Source organism: Humulus lupulus, chromosome 3, assembly GCF_963169125.1.
Source record: "Humulus lupulus chromosome 3, drHumLupu1.1, whole genome shotgun sequence".
NCBI classification, from domain to species: domain Eukaryota; kingdom Viridiplantae; phylum Streptophyta; class Magnoliopsida; order Rosales; family Cannabaceae; genus Humulus; species Humulus lupulus.
The window spans coordinates 149922020-149946670 of NC_084795.1; the positions used below are offsets into that span (position 1 = coordinate 149922020).

Genomic DNA, 24651 nt, shown 5'->3' on the forward strand with positions numbered 1-24651 from the left:
TGAGCCAAGGCCCAGCAAGAAAACATAGAAACAACAGAGCATGAACAACTAGCAACAAATGAATTACACTTATAGCATCTCATCAACTCAAGTGTATCATCAATCAAGTATTTCATATACTAAGCATCTCATCAAATACATAATGCACAAACGATAACCAGGGCTAGCGCTCACAGGCAGCTCCCTCTGTTATCCTTTTATTTCCGGCACTCAATGGCCAATTCGCGCTCCGCGCGCTAAATTCATGAACGGTACTCTTAGACCGCTTATACGTGTCCCTTGGCATAATACCAACGATGACACAATACAACTTTCGGGAGCCCTTAGTCCCATTCACAACCATACATTCGGGTGCAGTTTTCTTACCTTTCAATTCAATAGCTTTAATCCTTCGACACCTTGAGCACGATCCCACTCGAGCCCTAGCGCTCACCTAAACACAATCATGGCCAAAGTCAACATCAACCCTCAAGTTCAAAACCTAGCCCCAGGGCCAATCCCGAGCCCCCGGGATGACCTAGTTCCACCAAACAAGGTGGTGGAACCAAACCCCAAACCTTAGGTCAAAAACCCTTGCAAATTACCCTAAAATCCCCTTCAGAAGGCAGGGTAGCGCTACATCGCTCTTGGGAGGGCGCTATAGCGCTACAGACAGAAGCCAAAACCCTTCCAGCAAAATGGCCTAGCGCTACAGCGCCCAAAGGCTAGCGCTGTAGCGCTAGTCACAGACAGCCCAACACCCAAAATTTCCCTTATGCGATTTTCTCGAGCCATCCTCAACCAAACCTCTTCCAACTCTTACCCAAACTTAAAAACAACCTCATGACCACACTCCACTCATCCCAAACACCCTAAACATCTAAAATCCAAGCACATGCAATCACAAACTCAAAATTCACCATAGCCACCTCCAAACTCCAAAACCCAACATAAACCAGCTGAACATCAGAACTAAAGCTTAGAATTCATACCTTAGATAGAATTTCCCCCACAAGCTATCCCTAGGCTCCCTTGGCTTGCTACTCCTCAGCCCTAAGCCTGAATTCCCCAAAGTTCCATTCAATTCAATTCAAGCACCACAACTTAAAAACCAGAAACAGAAATGGATGAACTCTAGAACCTTACCTCAAGTGTTGGTGAAACCCTGCTAAACCTCTGTCAATTCCTTAGTCTTAGGTCAAGATCCTTGATGTTTAGTTATCCCAGCTCTCCTCTAAGCTTTACTCCAGAAATTCTCAAGAAACAGATGAAGGAAAGTGTAAACCGACTTTAGAGAAACTCTCTCTGTTTTCCCTCTTCCTTTTCCCTTCTTTTTCAGACTTCCTTGATATTCTATAAATTCCACTAACTTAAAACCTCAGTAATACCCATCCTTAAGAGTCCAATGACCTTTATGCCCTCCCAATTAACTCTAATCCTTTAGTCCACTTAAGGGCATTTTAGTCATTTTACCTAATTCCCGCTACTTCCTCGAATGTCTCTATTATTTCCCGCTTAATTCCCGATACCTAATTAATCACCAATAGCATTCCTCAATGTTACAATAATCTCCAGCTCATCCACTAAATTCCCATTTACACCCGTGAGCTCACCCCGAGCCGGGTATAAATCCCCGCTATGACTTTTCCGCTACTTAGCTCACTAGGATCGTCTCGAGTCACAGATCGCAGATATATCCACATAATAATGTGGTCTCAACAATTATCACATATATCAAAGCAGTTATGCCCTTAATGGCCAAAATTACGATTATGCCCTTCTACCCTAATCTGGGCCTACATGCATACAAACACGCATAGTCATGCATCTCAAGTACTCAAGTAATCATATAACATGCTTTAAATCATAATTATACATCTTAATCACTAAAATTACACGTAATCTCCATTATGCCCTCCAGGCATGCTAATCAAGGCCCTTAAGCCTTATTAGCGAATTTGGGTCGTTACAACTATCCCCTGCTAATAAGAATTTCGTCCTCGAAATTTACCTGAACAACTCGGGATACTGATCCCGCATCACTGTCTCAAGCTCCCAGGTCGCCTCCTCGACCTTAGCATTCCTCCATAGTATTTTAACCAGAGGGATCGTCTTATTCCGCAATACTTTATCTTTCCGATCCAAGATCTGAACCGGTTGTTCTTCATAAGCCAAATCTGCCTGTAACTCCAAATCTTCATGCCTCAACACATGAGTCACATCTGAGACATATTTCCGAAGCATGGAAACATGGAACACGTCATGAACTCCAGACAATGATGGTGGCAAAGCTAACCTGTAAGCCACCTGACCAATCCTTTCCAGGATCTCGAATGGTCCAATGAACCTAGGGCTTAGCTTGCCCTTCTTACCAAATCTCCTCACCCCTCGCAGAGGTGAAACTCGAAGAAAGACGTGATCACCAACCTGAAACTCCACGTCTCTGCGCTTAGGATCAGCGTAGCTTTTCTGTCTACTCTGTGAAGCGAGCATTCTAGCCCGAATCTTCTCTATGGCCTCACTTGTCTTCTGAACCATATCTGGCCCCAAATATCTCCTCTCACCCATCTCATCCCAATGAATGGGTGATCTACACTTTCTCCCATATAACATCTCATAGGGAGACACTCCAGTTGTTGACTGATAACTATTATTGTACGAGAACTCAATCAACGGAAGGTACTTACTCCATGAACCCTCAAAATCAATCACACAGGCTCTGAGCATATCCTCCAATACCTGAATCGTCCTCTCAGACTGTCCATCAGTCTGAGGATGAAAAGCTGTACTAAACTTCAACTGAGTCCCCAAAGCTTTCTGCAGACCTCCCCAAAACTTGGAAGTGAAGATAGGATCTCGGTCTGACACAATCGACTTAGGAACCCCATGGAGACGTACGATCTCTTTCACGTACAACTCAGCGTACTGATCCACAGTATAAGTTGACCTCACTGGAAGGAAATGGGCTGACTTGGTGTATCTATCCACTATAACCCATATTGAATCATGAAACCCTACTGTCCGGGGTAGACCTCCTACAAAATCCATAGTAATATCCTCCCATTTCCACTCAGGAATACCCAAAGGCTGAAGCAACCCTGCTGGTCGCTGATGCTTAGCTTTCACCTGTTGACAGGTTAAGCATCTGGCAACGTACTCTACTACATCCTTCTTCATCCCGGGCCACCAATACAAAGTCCGTAAATCCTGATACATCTTTGTGGTACCCGAGTGAAGCGAGTACGGCGTCATATGAGACTCATCTAATATTTCTCGTCTAATCCCCTCGTCAGCTGGAACACAAATCCGCCCCTGATACCGAAGTAAGCCAACCTCTGAAACAGAATAGTCCTTAGCTATTCCTGCTAAAACATCCTCTCTAACTCCCTGTAGCTGAGCGTCTGTCAACTGCCCCTCTCTGATCCGCTCTAGCAAGGTCGACTGTAGAGTAATGTTGGCCAACTGGCCCACTACCAATTCTATCCCCGCTCTAACCATCTCATCAGCTAACTCCCTTGAGATCTGAACGGAGCTATACAACTGACCTGGACCTCGGTGGCTCAATGCATCAGCCACCACATTGGCTTTTCCTGGATGGTAAAGAATATCACAATCATAATCTTTCACCAACTCCAACCAACGCCTCTGTCTCATATTCAGGTCCTTCTGCGTAAAGAAATATTTCAGGCTCTTATGGTCGGTGTACACCTCGCACTTCTCCCCATAAAGATAATGCCGCCAAATCTTCAGAGCAAAAACCACTGCTGCCAGCTCCAAATCATGAGTAGGATACCGCTGCTCATACTCCTTCAGCTGTCGTGATGCATAAGCTATCACCTTCTCATTCTGCATCAGCACACAGCCTAAACCCAACCTTGATGCATCACAGTATACCACAAACTTCCCTTCCCCCGAAGGCAAACTCAACACTGGCGCTGTAATAAGTCGTCGCTTCAACTCCTGGAAACTGCCCTCACACTTGTCTGACCAAATGAACTTTAGATTCTTTCTTGTCAATTCTGTCATCGGTGCTGCTATCTTTGAGAAGCCCTCTACGAACCGCCTGTAGTAGCCTGCCAAACCAAGGAAACTTCGCACTTCTGAGGCGTTCCTTGGCCTCGGCCAATCTCTAACTGCTTCTATCTTAGACGGATCTACTTTAATCCCATCTGCACCTACAATGTGTCCAAGGAATGTCACTTCAGGTAACCAGAACTCGCACTTCTTAAACTTAGCATACAACTGATGCTCCCTCAACCTCTGAAGAACCAATCGAAGATGAAACTCGTGCTCTGCCTCTGAACCGGAATACACCAGGATGTCATCGATGAAGACTATAACAAACTGATCTAGAAAATCTTTGAATACCCTGTTCATTAAATCCATAAAGGCTGCTGGGGCATTGGTCAAACCAAAAGACATGACCAAGAACTCGTAGTGCCCATAATGCGTCCGGAAAGCTGTCTTAGGTATGTCCTCATCCTTGATCCTCAGCTGGTGATAACCAGATCGAAGATCAATCTTTGAGAACACCATCTTACCCTGCAACTGATCGAACAAGTCATCAATCCTCGGTAGGGGATACTTATTCTTAATAGTTAACTTATTCAGTTCCCGATAGTCAATACACATTCTCAGAGTTCCATCCTTCTTCTTAACAAATAAAACTGGAGCACCCCATGGCGAATAACTAGGTCTGATGAACCCTATATCCAGAAGTTCCTGCAATTGTATCTTTAACTCTTTCAGTTCCGCTGGTGCCATCCTGTGTGGTGCCCTCGACACTGGCTCTGTCCCTGGTGCTAACTCAATAACAAACTCAATCTCCCTACGCGGCGGTAACCCAGGCAAATCCTCAGGAAACACATCCAAGAACTCACAAACCAGTCTGGTCTCCTCCGGTCCAACTGGTGAAACCTTGGTGGTATCTACCACACTAGCCAAAAAGCCTATACATCCACCCTATAGCAAATCTCTGGCTCTCAACGCAGAAATCCTGGGTACACGGGGTCCACGCACCGCTCCCACAAAAACGAAGGGATCCTCACCCTCTGGCTCAAAAGTCACCATTTTCTTTCTACAGTCAATGGTAGCTCCGTATCTAACCAGCCAATCCATACCTAAGATCATGTCAAAGTCCTCCATACTCAACTCAATCAAGTCCACTGACAACTCTCTACCATCAACTAACACTGGCAGTGCCCTAACCCATCTCCTAGACACCACCAGCTCTCCCGTAGGCAATATAGTCCCAAACCCTGAAGCTCTAACCTCACTAGGTCTACACAATCTATCAATTACCCTATCAGAAACAAATGAATGCGTAGCACCAGAATCAATCAAAACAGTAAAAGAAGTGCCAGCACTAGAAAGCTGACCTGTCACTACCGAGGGACTAGCCTCGGCCTCTGCCTGCGTCAAAGTGAACACTCGAGCTGGAGTCAAGCTGTCCACCTTCCCTGCCTCGCCCTTCTTCACCGTTGGGCAATCTTTTCTGAGGTGTCCCACCACCCCGCATACATAACAGGCCTTAGCCTGACACTCGCCCAAATGGCGTCTCTTGCACCTTGTGCATTCCGGGTAAGTCCTCCACGAATCGCCGCCTCCCCGACGGCCCCCCTGAATACCCCGACCTCCTCTATCAAACCTAGGAGCAATTGGGGCTTCAGGAGTCTTTCTCTTCAAAGCACTGATACCTCCACCTCTACTAGAACCAGAATATGGAGGCACCGGCCTTCGGCCCTCCCTTCTTGCTGCACTGTCCCTCCAAATCCTATTCTCTGCTTCCTCAGCAGTCAGAGCCCTTTCCACAGCTTGGGCATAGGTGGTCACCCCAGGAACTGTAGTAATCCTTACATCCCGAGCTATCATGACATTTAGCCCTCTAACAAATCTGTCTAACCTGGTCGCATCGGTAGGAACAAGATCCGGTGCAAACTTTGCAAGTCTATCAAATTTCAAGGCATACTCCGTAACAGTCAAACTGCCCTGAACAAGGCCCACAAACTCATTCACCTTTGCTGCCCTGACGGCAACATTATAGTACTTCTGATTGAACAAATCTCTAAACTCCTCCCATGTCATTGCAGCAACATTTCTAGTCTGTGACGCCACCTCCCACCAGATTAGGGCATCCTCTCTCAACATATAAGTGGCACAGGCCACCCTATCATGTCCCTCTACTTTCATATAATCAAGTATAGTGGTAATCAAGGTCATCCACTGCTCAGCTTTTAGTGGATCTGGCCCACCCTCAAAGATCGGGGGCTGCTGCTTCCTGAACCGCTCATACAACGGTTCCACTTTATTGCCAACATCAACAGGCTGTACCACAGGTACCAGTGCCGGTGGCCCAGCAGGGGCAACACTCCCAGATGGAGCTTGCTGCAACATTCTAATCAACTCATCTTGGCTCTGAAGCCTAGCTTGCATTTCTACCATTAACTGCTGCCAGTTCTCAGGGACTGGCGGAGGGGTTGGACCCTGATCATCCTCTCTAGCCCCAGACCTGCCGGCTTGTCGTGTAGATTTCCTTGAACGCATATCTATTCAAGTCAATCTGCAAACAACGACTCGGCAATTAGGCTAAGATGACAGGGTGATAATCTCTCCACAATCCACCACCGAAACTCCAATCATTCACAAGCAAGCAAGTATAATAATTTATCCAGATATTCATCCACAAGCACAGCAATGCTAATAAGCACGCCTCAATAACATCATGCAATAGTCAAGGGCCAGGCCCTATCAGAATCTCATGCTCCCTATTCATCAAACAGATATCAACGTTCATATCTCACTCAAATCATTTAAACACATAATCATGCATATACAGTTACCAAACCCTGAGTTGAGCTTGTCTCCCGCAGCGAATGTACATACCCAGCCAGTCTTCAGGACCCATAAACCTAGGACACTCTGATACCAAGTTGTAACGCCCTGGATATCCAAGACCGTTACACTGTGTGTTTATAAAGTGCCAGACTTGCTAATCAAGTCATTAAAGTAAAAGCGTGTTACTGAAATAGTAGAGGAACTAGGGTTAAAAGTGTTTTGGTCTCAAAAGTACGTTTTCACTACTAAACATTGTTTACGTACATGGGATCCCAAAATTGACAGTTTAAAATCCATTTACAAAAGTTACAACGTTTAGATACATCAACTGGCCATACTAAGGCAAAAGCGAGCTGTTAGGTAATCTCTGTCCTGACACACTTCTCGACCGTGGTGATCGAACGGCTGGCTATGTACATTTCACCTCGGAGCTCTCCACCTCAGGCTTGGTCCAGCTTGCCCTTGCCCTTACCTGCACCACGAAGCACCCGTGAGCCAAGGCCCAGCAAGAAAACATAGAAACAACAGAGCATGAACAACTAGCAACAAATGAATTACACTTATAGCATCTCATCAACTCAAGTGTATCATCAATCAAGTATTTCATATACTAAGCATCTCATCAAATACATAATGCACAAACGATAACCAGGGCTAGCGCTCACAGGCAGCTCCCTCTGTTATCCTTTTATTTCCGGCACTCAATGGCCAATTCGCGCTCCGCGCGCTAAATTCATGAACGGTACTCTTAGACCGCTTATACGTGTCCCTTGGCATAATACCAACGATGACACAATACAACTTTCGGGAGCCCTTAGTCCCATTCACAACCATACATTCGGGTGCAGTTTTCTTACCTTTCAATTCAATAGCTTTAATCCTTCGACACCTTGAGCACGATCCCACTCGAGCCCTAGCGCTCACCTAAACACAATCATGGCCAAAGTCAACATCAACCCTCAAGTTCAAAACCTAGCCCCAGGGCCAATCCCGAGCCCCCGGGATGACCTAGTTCCACCAAACAAGGTGGTGGAACCAAACCCCAAACCTTAGGTCAAAAACCCTTGCAAATTACCCTAAAATCCCCTTCAGAAGGCAGGGTAGCGCTACATCGCTCTTGGGAGGGCGCTATAGCGCTACAGACAGAAGCCAAAACCGTTCCAGCAAAATGGCCTAGCGCTACAGCGCCCAAAGGCTAGCGCTGTAGCGCTAGTCACAGACAGCCCAACACCCAAAATTTCCCTTATGCGATTTTCTCGAGCCATCCTCAACCAAACCTCTTCCAACTCTTACCCAAACTTAAAAACAACCTCATGACCACACTCCACTCATCCCAAACACCCTAAACATCTAAAATCCAAGCACATGCAATCACAAACTCAAAATTCACCATAGCCACCTCCAAACTCCAAAACCCAACATAAACCAGCTGAACATCAGAACTAAAGCTTAGAATTCATACCTTAGATAAAATTTCCCCCACAAGCTATCCCTAGGCTCCCTTGGCTTGCTACTCCTCAGCCCTAAGCCTGAATTCCCCAAAGTTCCATTCAATTCAATTCAAGCACCACAACTTAAAAACCAGAAACAGAAATGGATGAACTCTAGAACCTTACCTCAAGTGTTGGTGAAACCCTGCTAAACCTTTGTCAATTCCTTAGTCTTAGGTCAAGATCCTTGATGTTTAGTTATCCCAGCTCTCCTCTAAGCTTTACTCCAGAAATTCTCCAGAAACAGATGAAGGAAAGTGTAAACCGACTTTAGAGAAACTCTCTCTGTTTTCCCTCTTCCTTTTCCCTTCTTTTTCAGACTTCCTTGATATTCTATAAATTCCACTAACTTAAAACCTCAGTAATACCCATCCTTAAGAGTCCAATGACCTTTATGCCCTCCCAATTAACTCTAATCCTTTAGTCCACTTAAGGGCATTTTAGTCATTTTACCTAATTCCCGCTACTTCCTCGAATGTCTCTATTATTTCCCGCTTAATTCCCGATACCTAATTAATCACCAATAGCATTCCTCAATGTTACAATAATCTCCAGCTCATCCACTAAATTCCCATTTACACCCGTGAGCTCACCCCGAGCCGGGTATAAATCCCCGCTATGACTTTTCCGCTACTTAGCTCACTAGGATCGTCTCGAGTCACAGATCGCAGATATATCCACATAATAATGTGGTCTCAACAATTATCACATATATCAAAGCAGTTATGCCCTTAATGGCCAAAATTACGATTATGCCCTTCTACCCTAATCTGGGCCTACATGCATACAAACACGCATAGTCATGCATCTCAAGTACTCAAGTAATCATATAACATGCTTTAAATCATAATTATACATCTTAATCACTAAAATCACACGTAATCTCCATTATGCCCTCCAGGCATGCTAATCAAGGCCCTTAAGCCTTATTAGCGAATTTGGGTCGTTACACATGATGTCGAACAATTTCCTTCACATATAACTCAGCATACTGCTCCACAGTATAAGTCGTCCTGGTAGGTAAAAGTGGGCGGACTTGGTGTACCTATCCACAATCACCCACAGTGAGTCATGGTGTCCCACGGTCTTCGGCAAACCAACCACGAAGTCCATGGTAATAACCTCCCACTTCCACTCTGGAACCCCTATGTAACGACCCGAATTTGCTAATCGGGCTTAGGGCCTTTATTAGTGTGCCTGGAGGGCAATAAATGATTTAATACGCTTATATGTGGATTTATGTGAATATATGATAATGATGCATGTTTAGTTGAGTTAAATGTGCATGTGGGCCCCGTCTGGATATTAGGGGCATAAATGTGATAAATGCGATATATATGTGATATGTCTATGCAGCACGATCCGAGACAGTCCTGGGGAGCAGTTAATCGGAAAGTCACAACAGGGTTGAGATTTAGACTCGGGGTGAGTCGAGGGGTAATTTGGGTACTAGGTGTGTTATGGGATTACTGGGATATGAAAATAAATATTTGGAGATATATTTGAGGATAGAATGTCTAGGAGGGAATACTGGGGAAATTTACCATTTTTCCCTCGGGGACGTTTTGGTACCCCGAGCCTTGAGGTAACCACATAGACATAAGTTGAATAAGACAAACCTTAGAACTATACAGAACACTTAAGGAAACGACTCATTCTTTCTCTCTAAACAAGTGGATATCTTCTCTTTGGAGGCTTAAGGAGAACTTGGAGAAAACAGCTAGAAGTTAGAGGAACTCAGTTGGGAAATCTTGGGAGCTAGGAGCTTGTAGATTAAGGATCAACTTCAGAGATTTAGTTCAGCAAGTGGTAAGCTTTAATTATAATATTATGCTTAGATTTGCTGCTGGTTGTTGGAGTTTGCATGTTGGTTAATTTGATCTGTCATAAGTGTTTTAGCTAAGTTTTGGAGCAGATTTTAATGGGGTTTTAATGTTGATATTGAGCTGGAATGTGTGTGTTAATTATCTGGGTTTGTTAGGTAAGTTTTGAGTGAGTTAGCTTGAGGAAAATGCAGGGAAGAAGATGGAAAATTATGGGTTTGGAGGTGAGGGCCGCGACTCGTGTGCACGAGCGGTCGAGTGTGGCCGAGGAGTTCATGCGCGCCGCGACCCGTGTGTGTTGCAGGGGTGTGCTAGCCTCTATTTTGAGGCTAGCTGCGACTCTTGGGGGTGGGGCCACGACTCTTAGTGCTAGTCTGCATTTTTATGGGTGTTTAGGCTTGAGAATTCAATGGTTAAGGCTTGGGATGGATTTTATCACCCGGATTGATAGAATTCAAGGTCCCGGAGGTTAGGGTTATGGCTTAAAGTTATTTATTGGATTAGAACTTGATGGATGGATATTGTTAATATATTGTGACTAGGGTTTCGGAGAGGCTCAAGTTAGAGGACTGTGATCGGGGCATCGGTGCTCGGAGAGCTCGGGACTCAGGTAAGAAAACCCTTGTTCCCATAGAGCTTGTGTGCAGGGCTAAGCCCAATGCGTTTGAATATAATTGGTATGCAGGGCTGAGCCCAATATGTTAGAACTGCGGGGTGTAACCCTTTAACTGAATATGCTAGAATTATGTACTTGCTTGTTATGCTATGTATGTTATCATGTGAATGATCAGCAAGAGTCGGTAACGGTGTAGGCTGAGAACGACGAAAGGCTGGGAACAGCATTGGGCATGTTGAGTGCAAGGCCGAGAACGGCAAGGGGCCGGGAGCAGCGTTGAGCACGTGGAGTGCGAGTTGCCAGGGCGAGACCCTAAAAGGATACCTGGGATATCCTCACGGCGTGGTCTGCAAACCCAGGGCTTGGCAAACGCTTGGGACGGCCAGGCCGTATGTGCTTAGCCAATTGGTGGCCTGTTTATATGCTTGATATATGTGTTGCATATGTTATCTGTTTGTGGGTTTTCTTGCTGGGCTTCGGCTCATAGATGCTCTGTGGTGCAGGTAAGGGTAAAGAGAAGGCCAACCAACCATGAGTGTAGCAGGCATGAAGCAGCGTGTACATGTTTGGCCAGCTTGGCTGCCACAGCCAGAGGATTTTGGGAGATGTTTGTAAATAAACTTAGATTTTGTCGTTTAGTCGACTTGGTTCAATTTTTATGTTGTAAATATTTTTAAACTATATTTTGGGATCCCAGGTGTCAAACTTTTATGATTTTCAATGCTATGGTGTTATTTCTAAAGTTTTTCCTCTGTATATGGCTTAATTACACTATTTGACCTAAAACCTCGGTTAGCGAGTTGAAAGCACGTTTTCAAACTCACTTAGTAACGGCTCTAAGGAGGTAGGGCGTTACACCCTAGAGGCTGCAAAAACCCTGCCGGCCTCTGATGCCCAGCCTTAACTTGCTGACACGTTAAGCACTTAGCAACATAATCCACCACATCCTTCTTCATGCCCGACCACTAATACAAAGCTCTCAGATCCTGATACATCTTCGTCGTACCTGGATGTAAGGAATAAGGAGTGGTATGCAATTCATCTAAGATCTCCCGCCAGATATCAGAATCCATCGAAACACAGATCCGACCCTTGTACTTCAGTAACCCTGTCTCCGAGATAGAGAAGTCCTTAGCCGCTCTGACTAAGACGTTCTCCCTATGACCCTTCAACTGGGAATCATTCCCCTGTGCCTCCTTGATCCTCTCAAGGTGCGTAGACTGAAGAGTGATGTTGACTAATCGACCAACCACCAACTCTATACCCGCTCTAGTCATCTCCTCCGCTAGCTCATCGGATATCTATCTCGAACTGAACAACTGTCCTGGGCCTTTCTGACTCAATGCATCAGCAACCACATTAGCCTTCCCAGGATGGTATAGGATATCACAGTCATAATCCTTAACAAACTCTAGCCACCGTCTCTGGCGCATATTCAGATCCTTCTGGGTAAAGAAGTACTTCAAACTCTTATGGTCGGTGTATATCTCGTACTTCTCACCATACAAATAATGTCTCCAAATCTTAAGTGCGAATACCACCGCTGCCAACTCTAGATCATGCGTGGGATATATCTGCTCATACTCCTTTAACTGTCTCGATGCGTAGGCTATCACCTTCCAAGCTTGCATTAACACACACCCTAAACCTTGTTTGGAAGCATCACAATAAACCACGAACTTCTCATTGTCTTTCGGCAAACTTAACACTGGCGCGGTGATCAGTCACTGCTTCAACTCTTTAAAACTGTTCTCACATGTGTCTGTCCAAACATACTTTGTCTTCTTCTTTGTCAATTTTGTCAATGGCGTAGCTATCCTGGAGAACCCCTCAAAAAATCGCCTATAATACCCTGCTAACCCCAGAAAACTCCTCACTTCAGGAACATTGATCGGTCTAGGCCAGTCTCTCACTGCCTCAATCTTACTTGGGTCAACCAGAATCCCCTCCTTACTGATTATATGGCCCATAAATGTAACTTGTGGTAACCAGAACTAACACTTGCTGAACTTGTGGTAACCAGGCGCCTAGGTGTTCTAAGGGGCTGCAGCTCAGCAAGAACAATGTCGCGGCCCAACCCCTCAAACCCAGAAAAGCTCACCATTTTCACCACAAAAACCAATCCAATTAACCCCAAAATCAACCCAACAACCCAAGCTAATCATCACAGAAGTTATACCATGGACTCAGTAACAAAACCTAACAAAAATTCCAGCTCAAAACCTCATCAAACTCAATTATGATTCTTCACCCAACACACATGCAACACTCTAAAATTTCAACAGAAAACTAGTATAATTCACTAAGTTTAGAGCTTACCTTGAGTAAAGTTGAGTCCCTGGATTAGTTCCCTAAGCTCCAAGCCTCTACCTCCCAAAATCCCAACTCAAACTACTTAGTCTTTGATTAGTTTTCTCCACAAATTCTCCAAGCTTCCAAACAGAGAAACTCCAAGAGAGAGAGAGAGAGGAAGAAAGAGGGTCGGTTCCTAATTTTCTAAAAGCTTCTTTGGTTTTGTTTTATTTAACTTAAATTTCTAAGGTTACCTCAAGGCTCGAGGTACCAAAAACGTCCCCGAGGGCAAAATGGTAAATTTTCCCCAATATTCCCTCCTAAACATTCTATCTTCAAATATATCTCAAAATATTTATTTCCATACCTCGATAACCCCATAAAACATCTAATTGCTGAAATACCCCTCAACTCGCCTCGAGTCGGGTTTTCGACCCCGTTGTGACTTTCTAGCTAACCGTTCCCTAAGACTGTCTCGGATCGTGCAACACAGATATATGACAAGTATATCACAATTATTACAATTATCACATTTATTCCCTCAACGGGCTAAAATTACAAACATGCCCTTAATAACCAAACGGGGCCCACATGCATATTTAATTCACCTAAACATGCATCACTAATCACATATTCATACAAATTCACATATTATAACAATAAATCACTTATGTCTTTCCAGACATGCTAATCAAGGTCCTAAGCTTTATTAGCAAATTTGGGTCATTACACACATAGTTGGGCTTATTCCCTTGATATCTGCTATGGTCCACCCTATGGCTATTTTGTATTCTCAAAGTACCCTTATCAAATGATCCTCTTGTACTTGGGTAAGTTTTGTGGTGATAATAACTAGTAATGTCTCTCTCTCACCTAAGTAGACATATTTGAGAAGCTCCGGTAGTGGTTTTAATTCAAGCTTGGGTGGTGATTTAACAGATGGTTGAAGTTTCTCATGAGAAACAGGAAACTCTAAGAACGACACCGCTTTAAATACCTCTCCACCACTATTAAGTGTAGCCACTGTCTCCTTTAATTCAGTAGTGACATCATCTTCCTTCAAGTCTATTGGTTCCCTCAAAACAACATCTAACCCATCCTCTCCATGTAAATCCAGAATTCTTTGTGACAATGAGTCTAGAATATCAATTGAAGAAACTAAAGGAACATCACTTCGATACTTCATAGCCTCAAAAATATTAAAGCGAATCACCTCACCATCAAACTCCCTGGTCAAAGTTCCCTCATGAACATCTATCTTAGTTCTAGCTGTCTTTAAGAATGGCCTTCCCAATAATATTGGTGTAGAACATGGAAGTGAGTCATCTTCCATATCAAGAATGTAAAAGTCTACCGGAAAAACCAATTCATTGACTTTAACCAATACATCCTCTACTACTCCCCTTGGATAGGCATTAGAACGATCTGCTAATTGTATGATCACCTCTGTTTCTTCTAGGGATCCCAAATTCAAAGAGGTATAAATAGAGTACGGCATTACATTGATTGAGGCACCCAAATATAAGATACATCTTTCAATCACATCATTGCTAATAGTGCAAGGAATAGTGAAGGTGCCATGATCCTTACACTTTGGTGGAAGTTTCTTTTGAAGAACCGCTGAGACATTTTCCCCCATACTCACCTTTGCATTCCCTTTTAACTTCCTCTTATTGGTACATAACTCCTTTAAAAACTTAGCATATCGAGGTACTTGCTCAATGGCATCAAGTAAAGGAATGTTTATCTCAACCTTGCAAAAAGTCTCCAGTACTTCTTGTTCAACTTCATCTTTCTTTGTCTTTCTCAAACGAATAGGAAATGGAGGAGTAGTAACATAAGTAGGAATAGTGGGTTTAGGTTTGGGTGATGTGGTTGGGGTTTCATCTTTGTCTTGTTGTGTAACGCCCTGGATAGCCAAGACTGCTACACCGTGTGTTTATAAAGTGCTAGACTTGCTAATCAAATCATTTAATTAAAAGTGTGTTACTGAAACTATAGAGGAACTAGGGTTAAAATGTCTTGGTCTCAAAAGTCGCATTTTCATTAAGAAACATTATCTGTTTACACGGGATCCCAAAAATATTAAGTTTATAGACCGTTTACAAAAGACACAAGGTTTATATACAATATCAAGCCATACTAAGGCAAAACGGACAGTTAGGCAATCCTTGTCCTAATCCACTGCTCGACCATGGCGATCGAACAGCTGGCTATGTACACTCAACCCCACAGCTCTCCATCTCAAGGTTGGTCCAGCTTGCCTATGCCTTTACCTGCACCACGTAGCACCCGTGAGCCAAGGCCCAGCAAGAAAACACAACAACAGAGCATAAGCAATCAACAGACAAGTCAGTATCTCACATTGCATCACAAGTTCTCAACCATATAATCATCCAATATAATCAAGTATTCAACATACTAAACATATCAACTCATATCATATATCACTGCACAAATGATAACTAGGGCTAGCGCTCTTAGGCTGCTCCCTCCATTATCCCACTGACTCTGGCCCGGTTAAACCGAGCTCAGTGAATATTAAGCTGTCCTTGGCTACTAGTGGCCAAGTCGCGCCCTGTGCACAAATATTGTGTACGACACTCTTAGGCCGCTTTTACAAATCCCATGGCATAATACCATCACTGACATGATACAAATATCGGGAGCACTTAGTCCCATCCCATTCAATTTGCTAGCTTTGATCACTTGACTCCTTGAGCACGATCCCCCTCGAGCCCTAGCGCTCACCTAACCAAAACCATAGGCCAAAGTCATCATCAATCCTCAAGTCCAAAACCTAGCCTCGGGGCCAATCCCGAGCCCTTGGGAAGTCCTAGTTCTACCAAACAAGGGGGTGGAATCAAACCCCAAACCCTTGGTCAAAACCCCTTGCAAACAACCCTAAAATCCCCTTCAGAAGACAGGGTAGCGCTACAACGCTCATGGGAGGGCACTACAGCGCTACAAACAGAAGAAAAATCCCCCTGGAAGCTTGACCTAGTGCTACAGCGCCCAAAGGCTAGCGCTGTAGCGCTAGTCACAGACATACAAACACCAGCTTTCCTTTCCTGCGATTTCCTCGAACCAAACTCAACCAAAACTTCTCCAAACCTTTACCAAACTCAAAAACAACCTTATGAACATACTCCATTCATCCCAAGCACCCCAAATACCTAGAACTCAAGCACATGCATCCCCAAATAGCTCTGTTTTTCCTTTCCTTTTCTCTCTTTCAGGCTTCTATAACTTTATACAATTCCCACTAACATAAAGCCTCATCATATCTATCCTTTACAAGCCAAATGACCTTAATGCCCTCCCCTTTATTTCTAATCCTTTAATCCACTTAAGGGCATTCTAGTCATTTTACCCAGTTCCCGCTAACTCCTCGAGTGTCTCTAATATTTCCCGCTTAACTCCCGATACCTAATTAATCACCAATAATATTCCTCAATGTCAAAACAAACCCCAATATACTCACTAAATTCCCATTTATACCCCTAAGCTCACCCCGAGTCAGGTATAAATCCCCGCCATGACTTTTTCGCTACTTTGCTCACTAGGATCGTCTCGAGTCACAGATCATAGATATATCCACATAATAATGTGGTCTCGATAGTTATCACATATATCAAAGCAGTTATGCCCATAATGGCCAAAATTACGATTATGCCCTTCTGACCTAATCAGGGCCTACATGCATACTAATATACGTAGTCATGCATCTCAAATATTCAGGTAGTCATAAAACATGCTTTAAATCATAATCATTCATCTTACTCATTAAAATCACACATAATTCCCATTATGCCCTCCAGGCACACTAATCAAGGCCCTTAAACCTTATTAGCAAATTTGGGTCGTTATAACTATCCCCTCCTAATGAGAATTTCATCCTCGAAATTTACCTGAACAACTCAGGATACTGATCCTGCATCACTGTCTCAAGCTCCCAGGTCGCCTCCTCGACCTTACTATTCCTCCACAACACTTTAACCAGAGGAATCGTCTTATTCTGCAATACTTTATCTTTCCGATCCAGAATCTGAACTGGTTGCTCCTCATAAGCCAAATCTGCCTGTAACTCCAAATCTTAATAATTCAACACATGAGTTACATCTGAGACGTACTTTCGAAGCATGGAAACGTGGAATACGTCATGAACTCCAGACAACGATGGTGGCAAAGCCAACCTGTAAGCCACCTGACCAACCCTTTCCAGGATCTCGAATGGTCCAATGAATCTAGGGCTTAACTTGCCCTTCTTCCCAAACCTCCTCCCTCACACTGGTGAAACTCGGAGAAAGACGTGGTCCCCAACCTGGAACTCCACGTCCCTACGCTTAGGATCAGCGTAGCTTTTCTGTTTACTCTGAGATGCGAGCATCCTAGCCTGGATCTTTTCTATAGCTTCACTTGTCCTCTGAACCATATCTGGCCCCAAATATCTCCTCTCACCCATCTCGTCCCAATGAATGGGTGACCTACACTTCCTCCCATACAACATCTCATAGGGAGCCACTCCAATCGTTGATTGATAACTATTGTTATACAAAAATTCAATCAACGGAAGATACTTACTCCATGAACCCTCAAATTCAATCACACATGCTCTGAGCATATCCTCCAACACCTGGATCGTCCTCTCAGACTGTCCATCAGTCTGAGGATGAAAGACTGTACTGAACTTCAAATGAGTCCCCAAAGCCTTCTGTAAACCACCCCAAAACTTGGAAGTGAAGATAGGATCCCGGTCTGACACTATAGACTTAGGAACCCCATGGAGACGTACGATCTCCCTCACATACAACTCAGCATACTGATTCACAGTATATGTCGACCTCACTGGAAGAAAATGGGCTGACTTGGTGTATCTATCCACTATTACCCACACCGAGTCATGAAGTCCAACTGTCCTGGGTAAACCTCCCACAAAATCCATAGTAATGTCCTCCCATTTCCATTCAGGAATACCCAAAGGCTGAAGCAACCCTACTGGTCGCTGGTGCTCAGCTTTCACCTACTGACAGGTTAAGCATCTAGCAACGTACTCTACCACATCCTTCTTCATCCCGGGCCACCAATACAAAGTTCGCAGATCCTGATACATCTTCGTGGTACCCGGATGAAGTGAGTACGGCGTCGTATGAGACTCGTCCAGTATCTCCTGTCTGATCCCCTCATCAGCTGGAACACAAATCCGTCCCTGATACCGTAGTAATCCAACCTTAGAAACAGAATAGTCCTTAGCTACTCCCGCTAAGACATCCTCTCTAACCCTCTGTAACTGTTCGTCAGCCAACTGCCCTTCTCTAATCCGCTCTAGCAGGGTCGACTGCAGAGTAATATTAGCCAACCATCCTACCACCAATTCTATCCCTGCTCTAACCATCTCATCAGCTAACTCCATTGAGATCTGGATAGAACTATACAACTGACCTGGACCTCTGCGGCTCAATGCATCCGCCACCACGTTGGCTTTCCCCGGATGGTAAAGAATATCACAATCATAATCTTTTACCAACTCTAGCCAATGTCTCTATCTCATGTTCAGGTCCTTCTGTGTAAAGAAATACTTCAGGCTCTTATGGTCAGTGTATACCTCGCACTTCTCCCCATACAAGTAATGCCGCCAAATCTTCAGCGCGAATACCACTGCTGCTAACACCAAATCATGGGTAGGATACCGCTGCTCATACTCCTTCAGCTGCCGTGATGCATAAGCTATAACCTTCTCATTCTGCATCAACACACAGCCTAAGCCCAACCTCGATGCATCACAGCAGACAACAAACTTCCCTTCCCCCAAAGGAAGACTCAACACTGGTGCTGTAATAAGTCATCGCTTCAACTCTTGGAAACTGCCTTCACACTTGTCTGACCAGATAAACTTTAGATTCTTCATCATCAATTCTGTCATTGGTGCTGCTATCTTCGAGAAGCCCTCTACAAACCGTCTGTAGTAACCTGCCAACCCAAGAAAACTCCGCACCTCCGAGGCATTCCTTGGCCTCGGCCAATCCTTAACCGCCTCTATCTTAGATGGATCCACCTTAATCCCATCTACCCCTACGATATGTCCAAGGAATGTCACTTCAGGTAACCAGAACTCACACTTCTTAAACTTAGCGTACAACTGATCCTCCCTCAGCCTCTGAAGAACCTGCCGAAGATGAAGCTCGTGCTCTGCCTCTGAACTAGAATACACCAAGATGTCATCGATGAAGACAATAACAAACTGATCTAGGAAATCCTTGAACACCCTGTTCATTAGATCCATAAAGGCTGCTGGGGCATTGGTCAAACCGAAAGACATGACCAAGAACATATAGTGCCCATACTGCGTTCGAAAGGCCGTCTCAGGTATGTCCTCATCCTTGATCCTCAGCTGGTGATAACCAGATCGAAGATCAATCTTTGAGAACACCGTCTTATCCTGCAGCTGATCGAACAAGCCATCAATCCTTGGTAGGGGATACTTATTCTTGATGGTCAACTTGTTCAATTCTCAGTAGTCGATACACATTCTCAAAGTCCCATCCTTCTTCTTTACAAACAAAACTGGAGCACCCCATGGTGAGTAACTAGGCCTGATGAACCCCAAATCCAGAAGCTCCTGCAGTTGTATCTTTAATTCTTTCAGTTCCGCCAGTTCCATTCTATATGGTGCCCTCGACACTGGCTCTGTCCCTGGCGCCAACTCAATGACAAACTGGATCTCTCTATGCGGCGGCAACCCAGGCAAATCCTCAGGAAACACATCCAAGAACTCGCAAACCAATCTAGTCTCCTCCGGTCCTACTAGTGAAACTCTGGAGGTATCCACCACACTAGCCAGCTTACCCATACATCCACCCTGTAACAAGTCTCTGGCTCTCAACGCAGATATCCTGGGTACACGGGGTCCATGCATCGCTCCCACAAAAACAAAGGGATCCTCGCCCTCTGGCTCAAAAGTCACCATCTTCTTCCTACAGTCAATGGTAGCTCCATATCTAACCAGCCAATCCATACCTAGAATCATATCAAAGTCCTCCATACTCAACTCAATCAAGTCTACTGATAACTCCCTACCATCAACTATCACTGGCAGTGCTCTAATCCACCTCCTAGATACTACCAGTTCTCCTGTAGGCCATATAGTCCCAAACCCTGAAGTACTATACTCACTAGGTCTACACAGTCTATCAATCACCTTATCAGATACAAATGAATGCGTAGCACCAAAATCAATCAACACAGTAAAAGGAATGCTAGCACTAGAAAGCTGACCTGTCACTACCGAGGGACTAGCCTCGGCCTCCGCCTGCATCAGGGTGAACACTCGAGCTGGAGTCAAGCTGTCCACCTTCCCTGTCTCTTCCTTCTTCACTGTCGGCCAATCCTTCCTAAGGTGTCCCACCACCCCACACACATAGCAAGCCTTAGCTCGACACTCGCCCGGATGGCATCTCTTGCACTCCGAATAAGTCCTCCATGAATCACCGCCTCCCTGACGACCACCCTGAGTACCCCGACCTCTCCTATCAGGACCAAGAGCGATCGGAGCATCAGGAGTCTTTCTCTTCAAATCACTGGGGCCTCCGTCCCTACCAGAACCAGAATATGGAGGCACCGCCCTGCGGCCCTCCCTTTTCACGAGACTCTCCCTCCATATCTTATTCTCCGCTTCCTCAGTGGCGAGGGCCTTCTTCACAGCCTGGGCATAAGTTGTTCCTCCAGGAACTGTGGTAATTCTTACATGTTGGGCTATCATAGCATTCAACCCTCTGATAAATCTATCCTGCCTAGCTGCATTGGTAGGCACAAGATCTGGTGCGAACTTCGCAAGTCTGTCAAACTTCAAGACATATTCTGTAACTGTCATACTGCCCTGAACCAGCCCCACAATCTCATTTATCTTCGCTGCCCTGATGGCAACATTATAATACTTCTGACTAAACAAGTCCTTAAACCCTTCCCAAGTCAATGCAGAAACATCCCTTGTTTGTGATGCCACCTCCCACCAGATTCGAGCATCCTCCCTCAGCATATAAGTGGCACAGGCCACCCTGTCATGTCCTTCCACTCTCATAAAATCAAGTATGGTAGTGATCATAGTCATCCACTGCTCAGCCTTCAGTGGATCAGGTCCTCCCTCAAAGATCGGGGGTTGTTGCTTCCTGAACCGCTCATACAACGGTTCCCACTTGTTCCCAACCTCAACTGGTTGTGCCACAGGTACCACTGCCGGTGGCGCAATAGGGGCAACACTCCCAGATGAGCCTGCCGCAGAATTCAAATCTGTTCATCTTGACTCTAAAGCCGAGCCTGCATGTCGGCCATTAACCGCTGCTAGTTCTCAGGGACTGGCGGAGGAGTCAGGCCCCGATCATCATCTCTAGCCCCAGACCTGCCGGCTAGTTGTGTGGATTTTCTTGAATGCATAACTATTTAAGTCAATCTGCAGTCAATGACTCTACAATTAGGCTATGATGACAGGGTAATAATCCTTTCATAATCCATCACTGGAACTCCAATCATTCACAAACAATCAAAGTATAACAATTTATCCAGATATTCATTCACATACACAGCAGTGCTAATAAGCACGCCTCAATGACACCATGCAATAGTCAAGGGCCAGGCCCTATCAGTATCTCATGCTCCCTATTCATCAAACAGATATTAACAATCATATCTCACTCAAATCATTTAAATACATAATCATGCATACACAATTACCAAACCCTGAGTTGAGCTTGTCTCTTGCAGCGAACGTACATATCCAGCCAGTCTTCAGGACCCATAAACCTAGGATGCTCTGATACTAAGTTGTAATGCCTTGGATAGCCAAGACCGCTACACCGTGTGTTTATAAAGTGCTAGACTTGCTAATCAAGTCATTTAATCAAGTCAAGTGTTAGTATGTTCTTGCTAAACCTCTGCCAATTTCTTCAAGCTTAGCTCAAAAACCTTATAGCTTAGTTGACCTAACTCCCCTCTGAAAGTTACTCCAAGAAAACGCCCAGAAATGGTGAAGAGATCACCAATCGACTCCAAGGAAAACAACTCTGTTTTTCCCTTCCTTTTCTCTTTTCTTTCTTTTCCTTCTTTTCTCTCTTTCAGGCTTCTATAACTTTCTACAATTCCCACTAACATAAAGCCTCAGCATATCTATCCCTTACAAGCCAAATGACCTTAATGCCCTCCCCTTTATTTCTAATCCTTTAATCCACTTAAGGGCATTCTAGTCATTTTACCCAGTTCCCGCTAACTCCTCGAGTGTCTCTAATATTTCCCGCTTAACTCCCGATACCTAATTAATCACCAATAATATTCCTCAATGTCAAAACAAACCCCAATATACTCACTAAATTCCCATTTATACCCCTAAGCTCACCCCGAGCCGGGTATAAATCCCCGCCATGACTTTTTCGCTACTTTGCTCACTAGGATCGTCTCGAGTCACAGATCACAGATATATCCACATGAGGTAATAGGTTGTTGAGGCTGAGGTGTATAGGTTTGTTGTTGCCTTTGTTGATAAGGAAACACTGGTGGTCTATTAGGTATAGTTTGTTGTTGATTTCCATATCGAAGATTAGGATGTTCCTTCCATCCTTCATTATAAGTTATAGCATAAGGGTCATACCTTTGCCTAGGTTTCCCTGGGAATCCCCCCATTGCATTTATATTCTCATTGGTATCCTCTTGAAGTGTGGGACGTGCATCAGTAGGATGCCCCACCAACTGACATATGCCACAAGGTCTCACTTGCTGACCTAAAGCCATCGGTTGAACCATACTAGTTAATTGCGCCAGCTGCTGTTCTACTTTAGAGTTTGTCTCATTTAATCCCTTAACTGAAACTTCTTGACGAACTCTAAACTGTTGAGAATTAGCTGCCATATTAGAAATTAAGCTCCTAGCTACAGCAGGAGTCTTGTCCACCAGTGCTCCCCCACTTGCTGCATCAATCATGCTCTTGTCCAATGGAAATAGTCCTTCATAAAAGTATTGGATCAGGAGTTGTTCACTTATTAGATGGTGGGGGCAGCTAGCACATAGCCTCTTAAATCTCTCCCAATACTCATATAATGACTCCCCAGTCTATTGGCGAATGCCACAGATTTCCTTCTTTATACTACCAACCTTAGATGCTGGGAAGTAACGCTCCAAGAACAATGTCTTCATTTCATTCCAGATATTAAAAGTTCCAAGAGGAAGGTAATAGATCCATTCCTTTGCACCATCCTTAAAAGAAAATGGAAATGCTCTTAATTTAATCTGCTTTTCTGTTACTAAAGCTGGTTTCATACTAGAGCAGACTATGTGAAATTCTGTCAGATGCTTATTTGGGTCCTCTCCTGGTAGCCCATGGGAAGATGGTAGTAAATGTATGAGGCTCGACTTGAGTTCAAAGTTAACGTCCAACGTTGGATATTGAATACACAGAGGTTGATGGTCTAGATTCGGTGCTGCCAACCCTTTCAACATCCTTTCGTGCGCCATCTGAGACTTAACTGATGTTTCAGAGTTAGAATCATCGTCAGATGGTAATGGTATTTATACTAGATTGACTCTCTTTGCAGGATGAAAGAGTGGATTGTCAGGGATAGTCCTTGAAGAGTGGGATGACGATATCTCAAGATATTGCTTTATGGCTTGTAGTCTCGCCAGACATATACACCTACAATAAAAAATTTAAACTAGTGAGTATGTAGTTAATTAAATTGAATAATAAAAATGACTTACAATAGTCCCTGGCAACAACACCAAAAATTTGATGCATGTCGTATGCCGTATCAAATTTAAATATATTTCTTTTATTCACATACACCAGCTACTTCAGTAAAGCGGTAAATAAGGGTCGAACCCACGAGGACTATGATCAAATTATTATTCAAAATAATAACTAAACTGAAATTAGAAAGGGGTTTTAGTTTTAATAGTTGAAAACATAAAATGAAATAAATATCAAAGATTAAATGACTAAGGATATAACGATATTAAAAAAATAGTCAAGAATTACTCTCCACCTTTGAAAATCAATCTATCAACAATGACGAATAATATTCCTTATTCGCAATTAAACTATGTACCTCGCATATAACACTTAAGCAGTCAATTATCCCAGTTTCCCTATTATACTTAAGTAAAGCTAAGCGCTCTTAATTGACCCTTTTTACCCAGCAATAAACCCATTAAGCATGCAATCTATTTAACCTAGTAAAAGCATTACACTCTATGGAAACAGGTTAATCTAGGCAACAAATTCATTAAGCATGCAATTCATTTAACCTAGGTTCTATTTTTCATCACAATCAACACACCCATCACAACACTCTAATTATAATTTATCACTCTACTTAGAATCCTAAATTATTAGGTGAATAGAAATCCTAAGATGATAGTAGAATAATGAAAAACCCTAATTAGTTGGCCACCTAACAAGATCTCCCAAGATTCATAACATTCAATTAGAAAAATAGAAGCAATTTAATATTAGGGAATAAAAGGAATAAAATTCATCAATGCATTCAAGATCTCATGTCTAGGGTTTTGAAATAACCCTCAACTATAAAGAAAACTACTCCATAATCATATTCATATTCATAAACATAAATATTCA

General features: G+C 43.8%; 1 protein-coding gene and 1 non-coding gene across 2 annotated transcripts; one reads left to right on the top strand and one right to left on the bottom strand.

Moving 5' to 3' along the window:
- Nucleotides 1-13827: 13827 nt before the first annotated feature.
- On the bottom strand, nucleotides 13828-23531 carry LOC133825133 (uncharacterized). The gene is made up of 3 exons (XM_062258120.1): nucleotides 23144-23531; nucleotides 22575-23023; nucleotides 13828-14943 (listed from the first exon to the last, which is right to left on the bottom strand). The coding sequence occupies exons 1-3, from the start codon at nucleotides 23529-23531 to the stop codon at nucleotides 13828-13830; spliced, it is 1953 nt and encodes a 650-aa protein (XP_062114104.1).
- LOC133828270 (small nucleolar RNA R71) lies at nucleotides 23059-23165 on the top strand. Its single transcript, XR_009890898.1, has one exon. It is a non-coding gene; the product is annotated as a small nucleolar RNA R71 (small nucleolar RNA).
- Nucleotides 23532-24651: the final 1120 nt, after the last annotated feature.

Coding starts and splice junctions, on each gene's coding strand:
- LOC133825133 (XM_062258120.1), bottom strand. CDS start 23,531: ATGGCGCACGAAAGGATGTTGAAAGGGTTGGCAGCACCGAATCTAGAC. Junction 23,024..23,143: donor TATAAAGAAGGAAATCTGTG/GCATTCGCCAAT, acceptor ACTTTTATGAAG/GACTATTTCCATTGGACAAG. Junction 14,944..22,574: donor CTATACCTAATAGACCACCA/GTGTTTCCTTAT, acceptor TTGGCTATCCAG/GGCGTTACACAACAAGACAA.